The 12,672-nt window shown below is 37.8% G+C and overlaps 3 protein-coding genes across 8 annotated transcripts in view; all 3 read left to right on the top strand.

The window, feature by feature from the left end:
* Positions 1 to 1,146, top strand: part of cpsf6 (cleavage and polyadenylation specific factor 6) — an 11,015-nt gene extending 9,869 nt beyond the window's left edge. For all 5 annotated transcript variants that reach the window (XM_025057250.1, XM_008315705.3, XM_008315704.3 and 2 more), the window contains one exon: positions 584 to 1,146. The gene's annotated coding sequence lies outside the window, so the exon portion shown is untranslated. The remainder of the gene's footprint in view (positions 1 to 583) is intronic.
* Positions 1,147 to 1,307: 161 nt separating this feature from the next.
* yeats4 (YEATS domain containing 4) lies at positions 1,308 to 4,976 on the top strand. The gene is made up of 7 exons (XM_008315706.3): positions 1,308 to 3,241; positions 3,355 to 3,474; positions 3,607 to 3,673; positions 3,819 to 3,913; positions 4,072 to 4,161; positions 4,364 to 4,451; positions 4,545 to 4,976. Exons 1-7 carry the CDS (start codon positions 3,191 to 3,193, stop codon positions 4,712 to 4,714), a joined length of 681 nt encoding a protein of 226 aa, XP_008313928.1. The 5' UTR covers positions 1,308 to 3,190; the 3' UTR covers positions 4,715 to 4,976.
* Positions 4,977 to 5,457: 481 nt separating this feature from the next.
* napepld (N-acyl phosphatidylethanolamine phospholipase D) lies at positions 5,458 to 12,200 on the top strand. 2 transcript variants are annotated; one of them, XM_025057254.1, is made up of 10 exons: positions 5,458 to 5,718; positions 8,393 to 8,465; positions 8,852 to 8,965; positions 9,041 to 9,181; positions 9,666 to 9,890; positions 10,002 to 10,105; positions 10,184 to 10,349; positions 10,453 to 10,601; positions 10,779 to 10,893; positions 11,036 to 12,200. In XM_025057254.1, exons 1-10 carry the CDS (start codon positions 5,600 to 5,602, stop codon positions 11,171 to 11,173), a joined length of 1,344 nt encoding a protein of 447 aa, XP_024913022.1. In that variant the 5' UTR covers positions 5,458 to 5,599; the 3' UTR covers positions 11,174 to 12,200. The 2 variants fall into 2 exon arrangements, with proteins under 2 accessions (XP_024913022.1, XP_024913023.1); XM_025057255.1 differs by lacking the exon at positions 5,458 to 5,718 and adding an exon at positions 6,195 to 6,615.
* The last annotated feature ends 472 nt before the right edge of the window (positions 12,201 to 12,672 follow it).

Below are 12,672 nucleotides of genomic sequence, written 5' to 3'. Positions count from 1 at the left end.
GAATATGCAAGAATTTGTGTCACTATTTGCAATTGCATGTAACTACCCTCCATGTCCTGTAAGAGGTGCCTCAAATGCAGTTTGAATGCCCTGGTCCGTCAACCTTTTGACACAGTTTGCTTTAGCATGGGTGATATAAAGCTAACCTGAGTGGGGATGTACCTTACCGCCCAATTCATATGCACAAAATTATTTAGAGAGAGGTGACTTAGTCAGGGCTTTTTCATGAAGTTGGGAAACGCCCCGGCCTTTTCTAACTTTGGCTACAACTGTTGCTTTTCGCAATTTAATTGCATCTGGCTTCTTGTTGGCAGCGTCCTGGCCTTCAATTGTTAAAGTTGCCCCACAAAATGACTGATGAGATGATAATTCCTCTGCTTTTCTGTAATTCCTGTATATTCTGCCTTTGATTAAGTGTCACTGTGAAATCCAGTTTTGTGACCTATGCAATGATGGTGAATTGAACCCAGCCCTCTTGTGCACTTTGTTTGTGTAGTGTAGAGGTTTAATGGTTGGGTTGGGAAGTGTCACTCTTGGGCTGCCTCAGAAACCAAACTCCACCCTCCGTTTTGACACCTTTCAGCTCAAGAGGATCAAGGATGGATGTAAAGAAAAGGAGGAACGCTAAACGTGCAAGCAAACCACCACTGTCCCCCTTCCAACACTGCAAGACTGGACTACAGCAACCACCACTTCCTCCTTCACCCACCCCACCATGTCTCTCCTTCCTCTTTGTCTGTCTGACTGTGAGCAGTAGATGGAGGATCCAGACCTGTGTATGGCCATGTTATCCAGGCGCCTGTACTTGTGGTAACTAAAAAACAAATTCCATACAGCTCTTCGGTTTTTACAATGTTTTATTTGACGTAAGGTTGAATATGTGTGACACTTTTTCGCAAAGAGAGAATAAAAAGCTTGCTTGACCACCAAATATAAGAGACGTTAACATTACATCCCATATATATTTTTTATTTTCTTTGCCTGTTATAGCGGGCACATTCAGTGTAGAGATCAGTTTTTATTGGGTACATGTTTGATGTTTTCTCTCCGCCCTCATTCTAGTTTATTCTTCCCTTAGTATGTTTGTAAATGTCTCTGCTTTTGATTAAATCTCAATGGTGTTGTAATAAAAAAATGTTTACTGAGGTCCAATCTGCATTTGGTGAATTCCTCTACATACACGCTGGTTTATACTCAATGTTGACTATTGAGCGAAAAGTTTGTTTTTCATATTGAAATTCTTTAGTAATAGTTGGTGTGAGGTAAACAAGCTGTTCATCAAGCTGTCTTCTGTTTCTAGAGAAAGACATTTAATAGATTGACATGTTGCTAAATTTACTCAGATCAAAAGTGATGATTTGTACTGTATAATTTGAAGGTCTATCTCATACTTGAAACTTTGAAAAAACAATGTGAAACTTCCTTTTCATCCAAAAACGTTTTCTCTGTGATTTTTGACAATGAGTCGTATGCTATTTTGTAAATCAACCATCACAAGAACAAAAAACACCCCAAAAGATTTGACCCCAAAATGTTGAGTTTGTGATGTGAATCTGATGTAGCTCATAATATGGTAAAAGGTGTGAAGTGTAAATAAGTGTTATGTTTTTTAATTTCTGTTTACAGTCTTAAACATGCAGCTTGTTTTTAAGTACAGTCTGTTAATTTCACAATGAACCTAACAGATTTCCTCCACCAGTTATATTTTAATTGGAATTTAAGTACTGTATCCATCTTTTTTTAGTTTTGAGTGTTGTGGTTTCTAACATACATTTTAGTAATAGGTAATGTTAGTTATGTTCAGGTAAAAAGCAGTTTCAACTGCTCAAACCTGCTGTTCAGGCTCAGTTTCCGGATGCCTTTATTATGAAAAAATGAGGTTGATCAATTTGCTAAATCATTCTTTAAGTTTGTATTTTTGTTTATTTATTTTTTCATGTGTTTTTATTACTTTGGAGACTTGATGCACTTTTTTCTGCCAAAAGTGTTGAATTGGAAAACATGATATTTCCAAATTCCATCTGGTCATAATGGATAGTTTTGGAATTGAATCGAATACTAAAACACTAGAAAATCACACTGCAAGTTGTTAAATGATGGTATGAGAAATGTAATGGTACCAAGGGAAAGTGAAATGACATAACGATTTTATATTAATGTGCAGTTGATGCTTTCATGTCAACAAATTCCCAATGCCCTGTCTGTCAGTGTTGTTGTAAGTGCCTGTCTGTTGACACTCACTTGGTTGCCTTGTAGTGATTTCTCTCTGCAGCTCTGAAGGTAAGTGTTCTCAGGTGGATCCAGCCACAGAAGAACAGACCAAACAACACACATTACCTCGAGGTGTTAAGTATTTTGTAACAAAAGTTTCCTTGTTAGGTCTTTTATACAGATTTAAAACAAATTTTTTTAATGCCTAACTTTAGTGAGTTTAACTTCGTACGTAGTAAATCAGATTCTATTTACATTTGTAAGTGCATGATTTCTAATGATTATAGTTGGATTTTATGTGAATGTGTGCCTCAAGTTGGCCACGTACGTACATTTTCATTCAAGTCGATGGTACTTGCTGCAAATGTAGATTTTTGGTAGTTTGTGACCCGCTGAAACGGATTTAAATTGGTTACATTTGAAATTCTATAAATAAATAAAAAATTTAATTATACCGGTTTGTGGCTTTTCTCTTTTTTTTTCAAACAAATGTGTAACTGGGAAATTGACACTTACAATTTTGTATCAAATAATTTTTCAATTGTTTTTGTTGGATACATTTATTTTATATTTGCACATTAGTCTAATAACATCCAGGTTGTGGTTCTTGTGTCAACTGTTGGGTAGTGGCTGTGAAATAAAAAAAAACTCTGTTTTTATTAGATCACAGACAGTATGATGCTTTGTATTTCGCAAACGGGTCGAACGTGTATGAAATTATTTTAATCAGATTTTGTGATCCATTATTCCGGTCCTGGGATTGATATTATTACCCGGAACCTTAGTGTGCATGTCACTTCACGGACATCGAAAAACGTTGCGCTTGCAGCTTCCGGTGCTTGTTTGAGTGGTGTTGTAAATAGAAATGGCCGCCGTATTTGGCGCATTTGTATTGCCTAGACGGCAAGATTAAAAAATAGATTTCGAGCCTGGAATACAGTGGAACGAGTGATCAGATTGACACTTGTGTCTATGTACTATGTTTAAAAAGATGACTGAATTTGGTCCAGATTCCGGAGGGAGAGTTAAGGTAACGTCTGGGATTTTTATAACATGTTTTTCCGAATGGCCTTTGAAAGTATTCTAATGATGCCCGTTGTTGTTGTGTGCCAATACTACTGTTTAATCTTATAATAAATGCAGGGAGTGACTATTGTGAAGCCTATCGTGTTCGGGAACGTTGCCCGCTACTTTGGGAAGAAGCGAGAAGAGGATGGACACACGCATCAATGGTCTGTTTACGTGAAGCCCTATATAAATGAGGTAATGAGTAAATGAGATCCTGCTTACTGAACCAGATCGACACACATTAGAGACATTTGATTAATAATAATAATAACTCATCATTGAAAATTAGAAATGTACTGTACAACTAATAACGATTGTTCTATTCAGGATATGTCAGCTTATGTGAAGAAAATTCAGTTCAAGCTACATGAAAGCTATGGTAACCCTCTCAGAGGTGGGTGCACATTATATTTATTTATTGGAATTTCGATTGAAATAATGCTAAATTTAAATTGTATAACGATGGATATTTTGTTGGCTTTTGTTTTACTGTATTTGACAATGTGTTGTTTTTTTTTTTTAATTTGCTGACAATGCAGTGGTCACAAAACCGCCATATGAGATCACAGAGACAGGCTGGGGAGAGTTCGAGATCATCATTAAGATCTTCTTCATTGACCCTAATGAAAGACCGGTAAGAGCTGCCATTTCAAACACATTTCATGTTGATGTTACAGCAAACAACTACATACTGATCTTTAAGTAGTAGTATTATAATAGTAGAAGTATTTATCAAAATATGTGATTTTCTTAACAAAAAAATTGAATTGTATTTTTGTTTTTGTCTGTTAGGTTACCCTTTACCACTTATTAAAGCTGTTCCAGTCTGACTCCAGTGCCATGCCAAAGAAGACAGTGGTCTCGGAATTCTATGATGAAATGGTGAGACTGAGTGGTTTTCACCAATGATGGGTGTAATGGTTATCTGTATGTAAAAGTAATGAATGAATTAACATTACATTATAAGAATGTTTTTACTGGAACTGTTTATTGTGGCCTCCTAATGTCTGTAATTTGTTGCAGTTCAGTCATTTTGTCACAATGATTGTCTATGGAAACTATAATATCTTGTGTTTGTAAATAGATCTTTCAGGATCCTACAGCAATGATGCAGCAACTGCTCACAACGTCAAGACAACTCACTCTCGGAGCATACAAACATGAGACAGAATGTATGTGCACTTCAAATCATTGACAAAAATGTGGATACACATTTGCCCAAAATATGGGAAACATGTGATTATTGTACTGGTTTATGTTTACAGTTGGTGAGCAGGAGCAAAAGACTAAGGAGAAGATGGAATCGGCAAAGAAGAAAACTAGTCAGGAAATCGCAGAACTGAAAGACAAACTAAAGGCCAGCAGGGAAAACATCAACCATCTGAAGGCTGAGATCAGGAAATTGGAGGAAGACGGAGACCACAAGGATCACTAAGAAGTGGATGAACACAAACATGCTCACACAACAGAGCGTTCATCAGAAATCCTAACACCAAAAGAAATGTTTTAGTAATTTAACAAATAGTGTCTGTGCTGTTCTTTTTTAACTAAAGAAAATTAATGATAGGACTTTATTCTGTTTTGTAAATAATTCAGTCAGAATCTCAACCTTCCTTTTCTTTGTATTGAACTGGCAATTTTGTTTAAATTTTCTACCGACCTGTCATTGACTTTGTAAAGTAAACATGTTTACAGTACTATTGTTGCTTGCGTTGTTCTTTATTCTACTTTGCACTCCAGCTTATTTAGAGTGTCTGGAATCAGGTGATTGAAATCAAGGTAAGCCAGTTGCACTGGCATGGTGCGGTTTGTCATATATACATATATACTTATATAAAACTCAAAATATCAAAAGGTCCAAAAAGCAAACATACTTAACTTCTTTAGTTTTTGTATCATGCATTGACTTGTCTTAATCAAAGAATATTTTTTCTAATTTTTTCAAGTTGTGTTTACATAGCTTTCACAGTCTGCTTTATGAGTTATAAATTTGTTACAATTTGTTATAAATTTGTTACAATTGTATATTTTTAAAGGAAATATTACATTTATTTTTTACGTTTCAATATAATAAATGACAAGAATGTGTCTTCGATGTAATGTTGTTTGTAATCCCCCCGATAACCGAGTGAGGGCGGTAGGTGATATAGTAACCCAAAACTTATACTGTAAACAAGGAGCAGAATTAAATGTAACACCACCAAGTTCAGAATCGGCGGTGCTCATTCCAAATACTTCTGTAGACGTGCGATTTTTCTCCTATGGATTCTGTTAAGTAAAACTTACCAAAAAACAATATGCGGAAATTTAAACACCTGAAATGGAAACACTGTTGTTCAGGTCCGTACGTTTGTTCCAGACTTACTGTTTTAAATGTAGTAAACACACAGAAAAGGCCAGTGACGTCAGTCTCTTATGGTCAAAAACCCAACTATTAAGGTGAGTCGACATTTTAGTGCTGTATTAGAGAATAATTAAATACATAACAACTGAGGCCGGGGGTATTAGAAAAAAAAACAACTTTTAACACTTTTTTTACATTTGTACTTCGAACGTAGATAGTTTTAGACTATTATTATCTGTTGAACGTTCTTAAGTATACTTTTCAGACAGGACTGCCGTCAGAATTGTATTAAATATTGGGGTATTCCAGAAAGTACTCTTGTTTGACCTAAATAAAAGTAAAGGTGTTTGTAAATCTCAATCCTGGACTTGGGACTGTAGAGTCTGTTTCCCTCACACACTTGCAGATTCAACATGGTTATCCCTTCACACAGTGACTTTTGATATATATATATATATATATATATATATATATATATTACATGGGAATTTTACATGTATAATCTTTTTATAATTATCACAATTTTTCAACAGTCCTGGCTTATCCAGTGAGCGGATAAACTAAGTGATTGCACTAAGCCCTCTTTTTAAATCTTCTGTCAGTTTTCGTTTATTTATAAGTCCTACGGAGTTTGTGCCGCTGTCACGTGACTTAAGGCTTTAGCAGCGACGTCACAGTCAGAGCGGCTCCAGAAAAGATGAGGATCTTTTTCTCATCCCCCCGCAGCCCATCAAACACCAACGCATGACCTAGTTTTAACCTAATATTTAAACGAAGCCTGTAATGCTAGGGTCGCATTTGTTAAAAAGGAATTTTTAAAAATATCGGCCGGACAGTGAAATGCGTACTTCGTTCAGCGACAGAGCCGTAAAGCTGGTGGCAAATGTCCCGTTTTGACAGTGAGGCAGCGCGGTGCTTAAACACAGGTACAGGAAACGTGTCACCCGTCGGAGGAAACAGCAGCTTCTTTGCGTTTTTACTTCAACCTTCGGGTAAGTTTAAACAAAAACAATAATAATTCTACATTACCGTGAAGCTCCTACGGAAGCCTGTAATCAGGAAGGTCTGTAAACATGTCTGAGTGTGCATGTCACGACAAATGACATGGACAAAACCATCCATGAAGGGGACATTTAATCCAGTCCTCACTACTTTAACTGACGTTTCATAAGCAATAAGTGGTTTTGTCTTGATCTTGAATGAATGTTATATTTTATGTTTAGAGTAAGAGACTATTGAAGCTATTGTGTGTTCCTACAGCTACACAGAGACAAGTATGTGTGTAGCAAAATAATCTTTGCTTTTACCTCAGTTTTACCAGTAATGAAGTTGCTTGTAATTTTGTTTTCTATAATAACCTTCGATATATAGGGACAACATGAGTTCCATTCATGATTTTCTTTTTTTTTATCTACACACATTATTAATCTTAGAAATCTATTCTTGTTAGAAAACACATATTGGTTAGAACAGCATTTTTGGCAGAATAAGTAAACTTTAAATGTCGGACATGCATCTTCAACTTTAGATCATGTAGGTTGTTTATCTGACCTAATCGGGCACACTGCCGGCCCACGCAGGGCTTTGTTTTGATTTTGTCGCCCATAGAGCTCCATTGTTGTCCCAGTATCTGTGTGTAGTGTGCAGTCTAAGTCCATTCATAATGCTGAGTGCATTGTGAGGGCAGCAAAACACCGATGTATTTGGTGTCTCAGTGCGAGTGCACAGATTACTGGATGTGCTACTGTAAAAACACAGCACCATGTTGTGCACAGCACCATTAATTCAGTTGTTTTTCCTAGTGCCAGTGGATGTGTATGGTTCTCGTTCAGGGTGTGCGCCTCACTGTGATTCATGTGTATAATTGCAGGATAAGAAAGGGTGGTTATTAGGCTCTGGAACATGTTTAATTTGCTGACATGAAGTTGTACGTTAAGTCAATTTTCTTACTTCATCACCCACTCTTTTCAACTGAAACATATTTGGTGTTTTTTTCTTCTCTTTCTCAGTTTCTGTATATATAAAACAAATGCCTGAATTCTATTTGTTGAACTAAAACATACTGCTTAGAATTAGGACGTGGGAGGCTGGGTGTCAAAGCATTTCAAGAAGGTGCAATATCAGGGAAAAGACAGGTATAGGACAACAAAGTGGAATCATCATGAGAGGTTCCAGAATTAGTGACCTGGTTAATTACATGGTTGGGTATGAGGATAAGGTATGGCTGTGTTTGTGATTATGAATAAAAGGGAAGTTAGTAATCTGATTTTTTTTTCTTAGATTAGATTGGATTAGATTTGGCTGACACAGTGTACCCACAACAGCCAAAGGTCTTGGTTCTGGCACAGTCGTGCTTTCCTCATTGCTATTGTTTTAGACTAAGAACACTTTTTTATTTTCTTGACTTCCTTATGACCGCAGTAAAAACAGTGCAGAATTGGTCACATATCAAAGTCATTCTTAAAATGGTGACATTTCATTAAATAGTTGCAACAGCTTTATTGCGGGACTTTGGCACCAATATCATTCACCATTGTTATCGGTTTGATTTGAATACAGTTAAAATGATCCTCTGTGTCAATGTCTGTCCGTCCTTCATGTAAAGCAGTAGACCTGACAGCTGTAACGAGCTCTCTGTTCTCACTGCAGAACCTGCTTTGGTCAGTGTAAAAAAAAACGTAAGGTTGCATCCACAGGTCCAGAAGTGGAAAAGCAAACCTGATTGCACTGTCTTCAAATCAGCTGGATAATTAAAATAATTTCCTTCAGGTGTGGTGTTTCCATGGAGAGGCAATCAGCTTCAGGCAAAGCAGCCTTGGAGGAGAGAAGAGGCCTGGTGGAGGTGAGATGGCTTCTGTTTAAACTCATTGTGTTTTGGTGGAAATGTATTTGACAGTTTTATTTGTCAAAGTCCAGATGTACCTAAAGTTACCCTAACGAATGCTAAACATTCACAAAAATGCACAAAAATAGCCAACAGCTAACATTTAGAGTTTTTTAAACTGTAAGACAATCAGTTGCATTGAAAGAATAATTTACCAAATGACCATAGTCTGCTGTGAGCTTGACCATTTGGGCTTGTAATGTGGTAACTGAGGTTTATAAAGGAGAAGTATTGGAAGAAAAAAAAAAACAAAATCTGTATCGTGAGCATGTACATAATAATAAAAGAGCTGTACACTGTTTTAATTTACACGTTTTAGTTTTTTTTTTCTGCTACCCCTCCAGAATGTTAAGGTGCTGAGGGGTGCAGAAGGTGGAGAGGCGACTGGTCCAACCCTGAGGAAGACCAGTTCCTCCCAATCGTCACGCAAGAGCTTCCGTCTGGACTATCGACTGGAGGTAAGATTTCAGTTCTTACCAGTTAATACATATCTAAAACAGTGTCCTTTATGCTGTCACTTGCTATGCCTGCAGGAAGAAGTGACAAAGTCCTGTCGTGACAAACATGGCCGCTGGATGAACCCCTGGTCCACATGGCGCTTCCCTTCTACCGCAGCGTTTCTCAAGTTCTTTTTTTTGGATAAAGACCATAGCAATGTGCCAACAAGCAAAGAGGTGAGACTTTATTGCATAAATACGATGACGAACATTGGCTAATCATTATTATATTTATTATGATGTAAATAAATATAATGTTTCTGTACCAAATTGACACTGGAATTATATTGAAAACCCTGCTTTTTTTTTTAGCTCACATTCCAGTGAAAGCACAGAGTAGAAACTTTGCTGAGCTCAGTTGAGGCTTAACAAGCTCAAAAAGCTGCTTTAACTGAGCAGCAGACTACTGTTTAACCCTTTGTCTGAACAAAGAAAGTGTTCCTCAGTAATAGTTGTCTTTTCCCCAGTTGTATTGTTAACCTGTTGAGTAGAGACAGCGATGCCTCCGTCATAGTTCTACTCTGACACCCTCCCTACTAATTAATCTATTACAGTTTGTTTTGATGGACACATGTTTTACTTTAAGATTGCTGCAGTGTGAAAACTCACATTAAAAAATTTCAAAGGTAACATTTGCTAATTTTCCATCCTCTTCCTCAAGGCGCTGGATGCTGAACTCCCAGTGTTGGAACCCTACTTTGTCCAGAACCAAGGACTGCCTGACTCTGATCCAGGTCTGAGAGTCACCTGGCTGGGTCATGCCACAGTTCTGGTTGAAATTAACGGACTGAATATTCTTACTGACCCCATCTTCAGCCAGAGGGCATCGCCTGTCCAGTTTGCTGGGCCCAAAAGGTACAGAGGGCCCCCCTGCAGAGTGGAACAGGTTTGGAATCTTTGTTGTTTGTTTTTGTGTGGAAAAACAAACAAGAACCAATACTAACCAAACATTCAGTTTCTTTTTAACATGTCAGTTTTGGTGCCCTCGTGTCCATAGCTGCCCAGAATTGATGCCGTCGTCATCAGTCACTCACACTACGATCACTTGGATGCTGGATCTGTAGCCAGCCTCAATGCACACTTTGGAGCAGAGCTACGCTGGTGTGTATGAAGAACAGCTGCACATTTCCATTGCCATGAATAAGACCCGTGACCCCAGTCACTGTGTGCACTCTGCAGGTTTGTGCCCCTGGGTTTGATGGACTGGCTGGTGAAAATGGGCTGCGAGAACGTGATGGAGCTGGACTGGTGGCAGGAGAACTGTGTCCCAGGTCACGATGAAGTGACCTTTGTCTGCACACCTGCTCAGCACTGGAGCAAACGCACAGCTCTGGACGATAACAAAGTAGCTGATTGTCTTTTGGCCTTTAAACCAGTAACTATGTATTGGTGCTGTGAAAAGTGAGCTGAGAGTTGCTTGTGTTTTTATGAATATTCCTGTCTTTCAGTCTTTATGGGGCAGCTGGACAATTTTAGGACCTGAACATCGATTCTTCTTCGCTGGTGACACTGGCTACTGTGCTTCCTTTAAAGAAATAGGCCAACGTTTCGGACCGTTTGATCTTGCCGCGATTCCAATTGGAGCCTATTGTCCAAGGTACTATTAAAATGCTATAAACAGTGTTTACCTTATACAGCCCTCGTTTCTGCCATAAAATGCCAACCTTAGTCCACACATAGTGGGAATAAAAACCACTTGGTCAGAAGGTCAACAATTGAACGTCATTACTGCCCAGTCAATAAAAAAGATTCACTCGTGTGTCCTGTTTTTCAGGGAAGTGATGAAGGGCCAACACGTAGATCCAGAGGAGGCCGTTCAGATTCACCTGGACCTTCAGGCCAAAAAGTCTGTGGCCATTCACTGGGGAACATTTGCACTTGCACATGAGGTACAACAGTCAGACTCTGCTTAATGGCCTATAGTATTTTTACATACAGTAAAAGCAAACTGATTCAGCTCTAAAATGTACAAAATCATTATGTGGGAAAGAAGGGAAAATTAGTCTGGCTAACTCTGTCTTTTGTGTGCAGTTCTACATGGAGCCACCAGTTCTCCTCAGAGAGGCTCTGGAACAAAAAGGACTGGATCCTCATTCTTTCTTCACATTGCATCATGGGGAATGTCGCGTCATAGCATCAAAAGAAGGGGTTTTTGTAGATAACCTTTAGTGGAGAAGGTACGAAAATGAAAATGTACAATTCACGGAGTGGAAAATTATAAAAAAAAGGTTGATTCTGTTAAGCTGTGTTTAATCTGCGGAAAAGAGAGAAGTGAGAACACCAGTACTTCGAAATCACTGATGTTTCAGATAAAAAAATCTCTAACCTTAAAAAAGAATTGTGAACACTGAATGTAACTTAACATACTTTTTTGCATTGATCTTAAAGGGGACATTATGCTTCTTTTATGCAATTTAATATAGTTCCATATTGTCTAAATGAAACATTGGGAACATGCTACGGTCGGAAAAAACTAAAGTTTGAGCACAGCTGGATTCTTTACACGCCTGTTTAGGAGCCCTGTTCTGATGGCTCAGTTCTGTGAGTTTACCTTTGAATGGTAATGAGCTACATCATGCTCCGCCCACCTGTTCCACAGAACCTGATGACAGCTTCTCATTACAATGGCATAACCAAGAAGGAGGTCCAGAAGAAGGTTGAAAGCCAAGAATGAACCTGGATGTTTGGCAGTGGTTAGTAGTGAAGTTTGATACTACAGTGTTACTTTGATGTTTGTATGTAGACTTACATAAGTATACAGTGTACAGTCTTGCTGGCTGTCTACCCTGTCTTCTTACAGAAAACAAAGCACTCGTAGTGCCTCAAGTGTTACCCAGTACCCTACTGGACTTACCCAGTGTGTAATCACCTTGATGTCATAAATTGTAAAAAGAAACCGCTGATGCATAAGATGTCCCCTTTAAGAGATATCGCACAGCAATTAATTTGAATGGGGGCCACATTACATGAACATTTGTGACTGTACTGGTTGTACACCCTGAATTTCAGTTGTTGTATGTAGTACGAGTTGAGCTGGGTTCAACTGCATACAGTATACATTTGTACTGTGTTTCACATTCCATGTGATTTAATTTTTTAACGCATTTAAAAATATATTGGAGATATATAAACTGGTCAGTGAGGTTTTACTGTTGTTTGATTTTGGACAATAAATGTTGCTGACTTTCTAGTTTAAGTTATTTTCTCCACAGTTTATAACTGAAAACTTAATATGCATATATATATATATATGTATACTCACGTTACACTTATTTATATATGGGAAGTTGCGCTACGATAAGGTCAACACGAGAGGGCACTGTTAGTGAAGTTTTCACTTATTGCGTCTGATTTAATAGCGATTAAATGTTCTCCAAGTAGGATTTGTCTTAATTAATTAGTATTCGGAGTTATTTAGGCAAACGTTTAAAGGTAGAATACGTTTATATATATATTTTTTTGAGTGCAAAGAGTTCTGAAAATGTGACTTGTTTTGTTTTAATTCCGGAATAAACCGGTTCGTAGCAGCACTTTTCTCTAATGGCGACCATTTTGGAAAACGTGATTGACCGATTAAAGAACAAGTAAGTTGACAAATGAATGTTGCTAAAATTAAAGAAATATATCAAAAGCTAAAGTTCTAATGAATTAATTTTAAGTAGTGCTGA

Source organism: Cynoglossus semilaevis, chromosome 8 (genome assembly GCF_000523025.1).
Source record: "Cynoglossus semilaevis isolate Cse_v1.0 chromosome 8, Cse_v1.0, whole genome shotgun sequence".
Classification (NCBI taxonomy): domain Eukaryota; kingdom Metazoa; phylum Chordata; class Actinopteri; order Pleuronectiformes; family Cynoglossidae; genus Cynoglossus; species Cynoglossus semilaevis.
The sequence above is the reverse complement of the archived record's forward strand: the minus strand, read 5'-3'. Positions and strand labels throughout refer to the sequence as shown.

Excerpts from the sequence above, each read along its gene's own strand:
- napepld (XM_025057254.1), top strand. The coding sequence starts at position 5,600 with ATGGAAACACTGTTGTTCAGGTCCGTACGTTTGTTCCAGACTTACTGT. Across the intron at positions 8,466-8,851 it reads AGAGAAGAGGCCTGGTGGAG|AATGTTAAGGTGCTGAGGGG; the intron begins GTGAGATGGCTT and ends CTACCCCTCCAG. Across the intron at positions 9,182-9,665 it reads ATGTGCCAACAAGCAAAGAG|GCGCTGGATGCTGAACTCCC; the intron begins GTGAGACTTTAT and ends CTCTTCCTCAAG.
- yeats4 (XM_008315706.3), top strand. The coding sequence starts at position 3,191 with ATGTTTAAAAAGATGACTGAATTTGGTCCAGATTCCGGAGGGAGAGTT. Across the intron at positions 4,162-4,363 it reads CGGAATTCTATGATGAAATG|ATCTTTCAGGATCCTACAGC; the intron begins GTGAGACTGAGT and ends GTTTGTAAATAG. Across the intron at positions 4,452-4,544 it reads ATACAAACATGAGACAGAAT|TTGGTGAGCAGGAGCAAAAG; the intron begins GTATGTGCACTT and ends TTATGTTTACAG.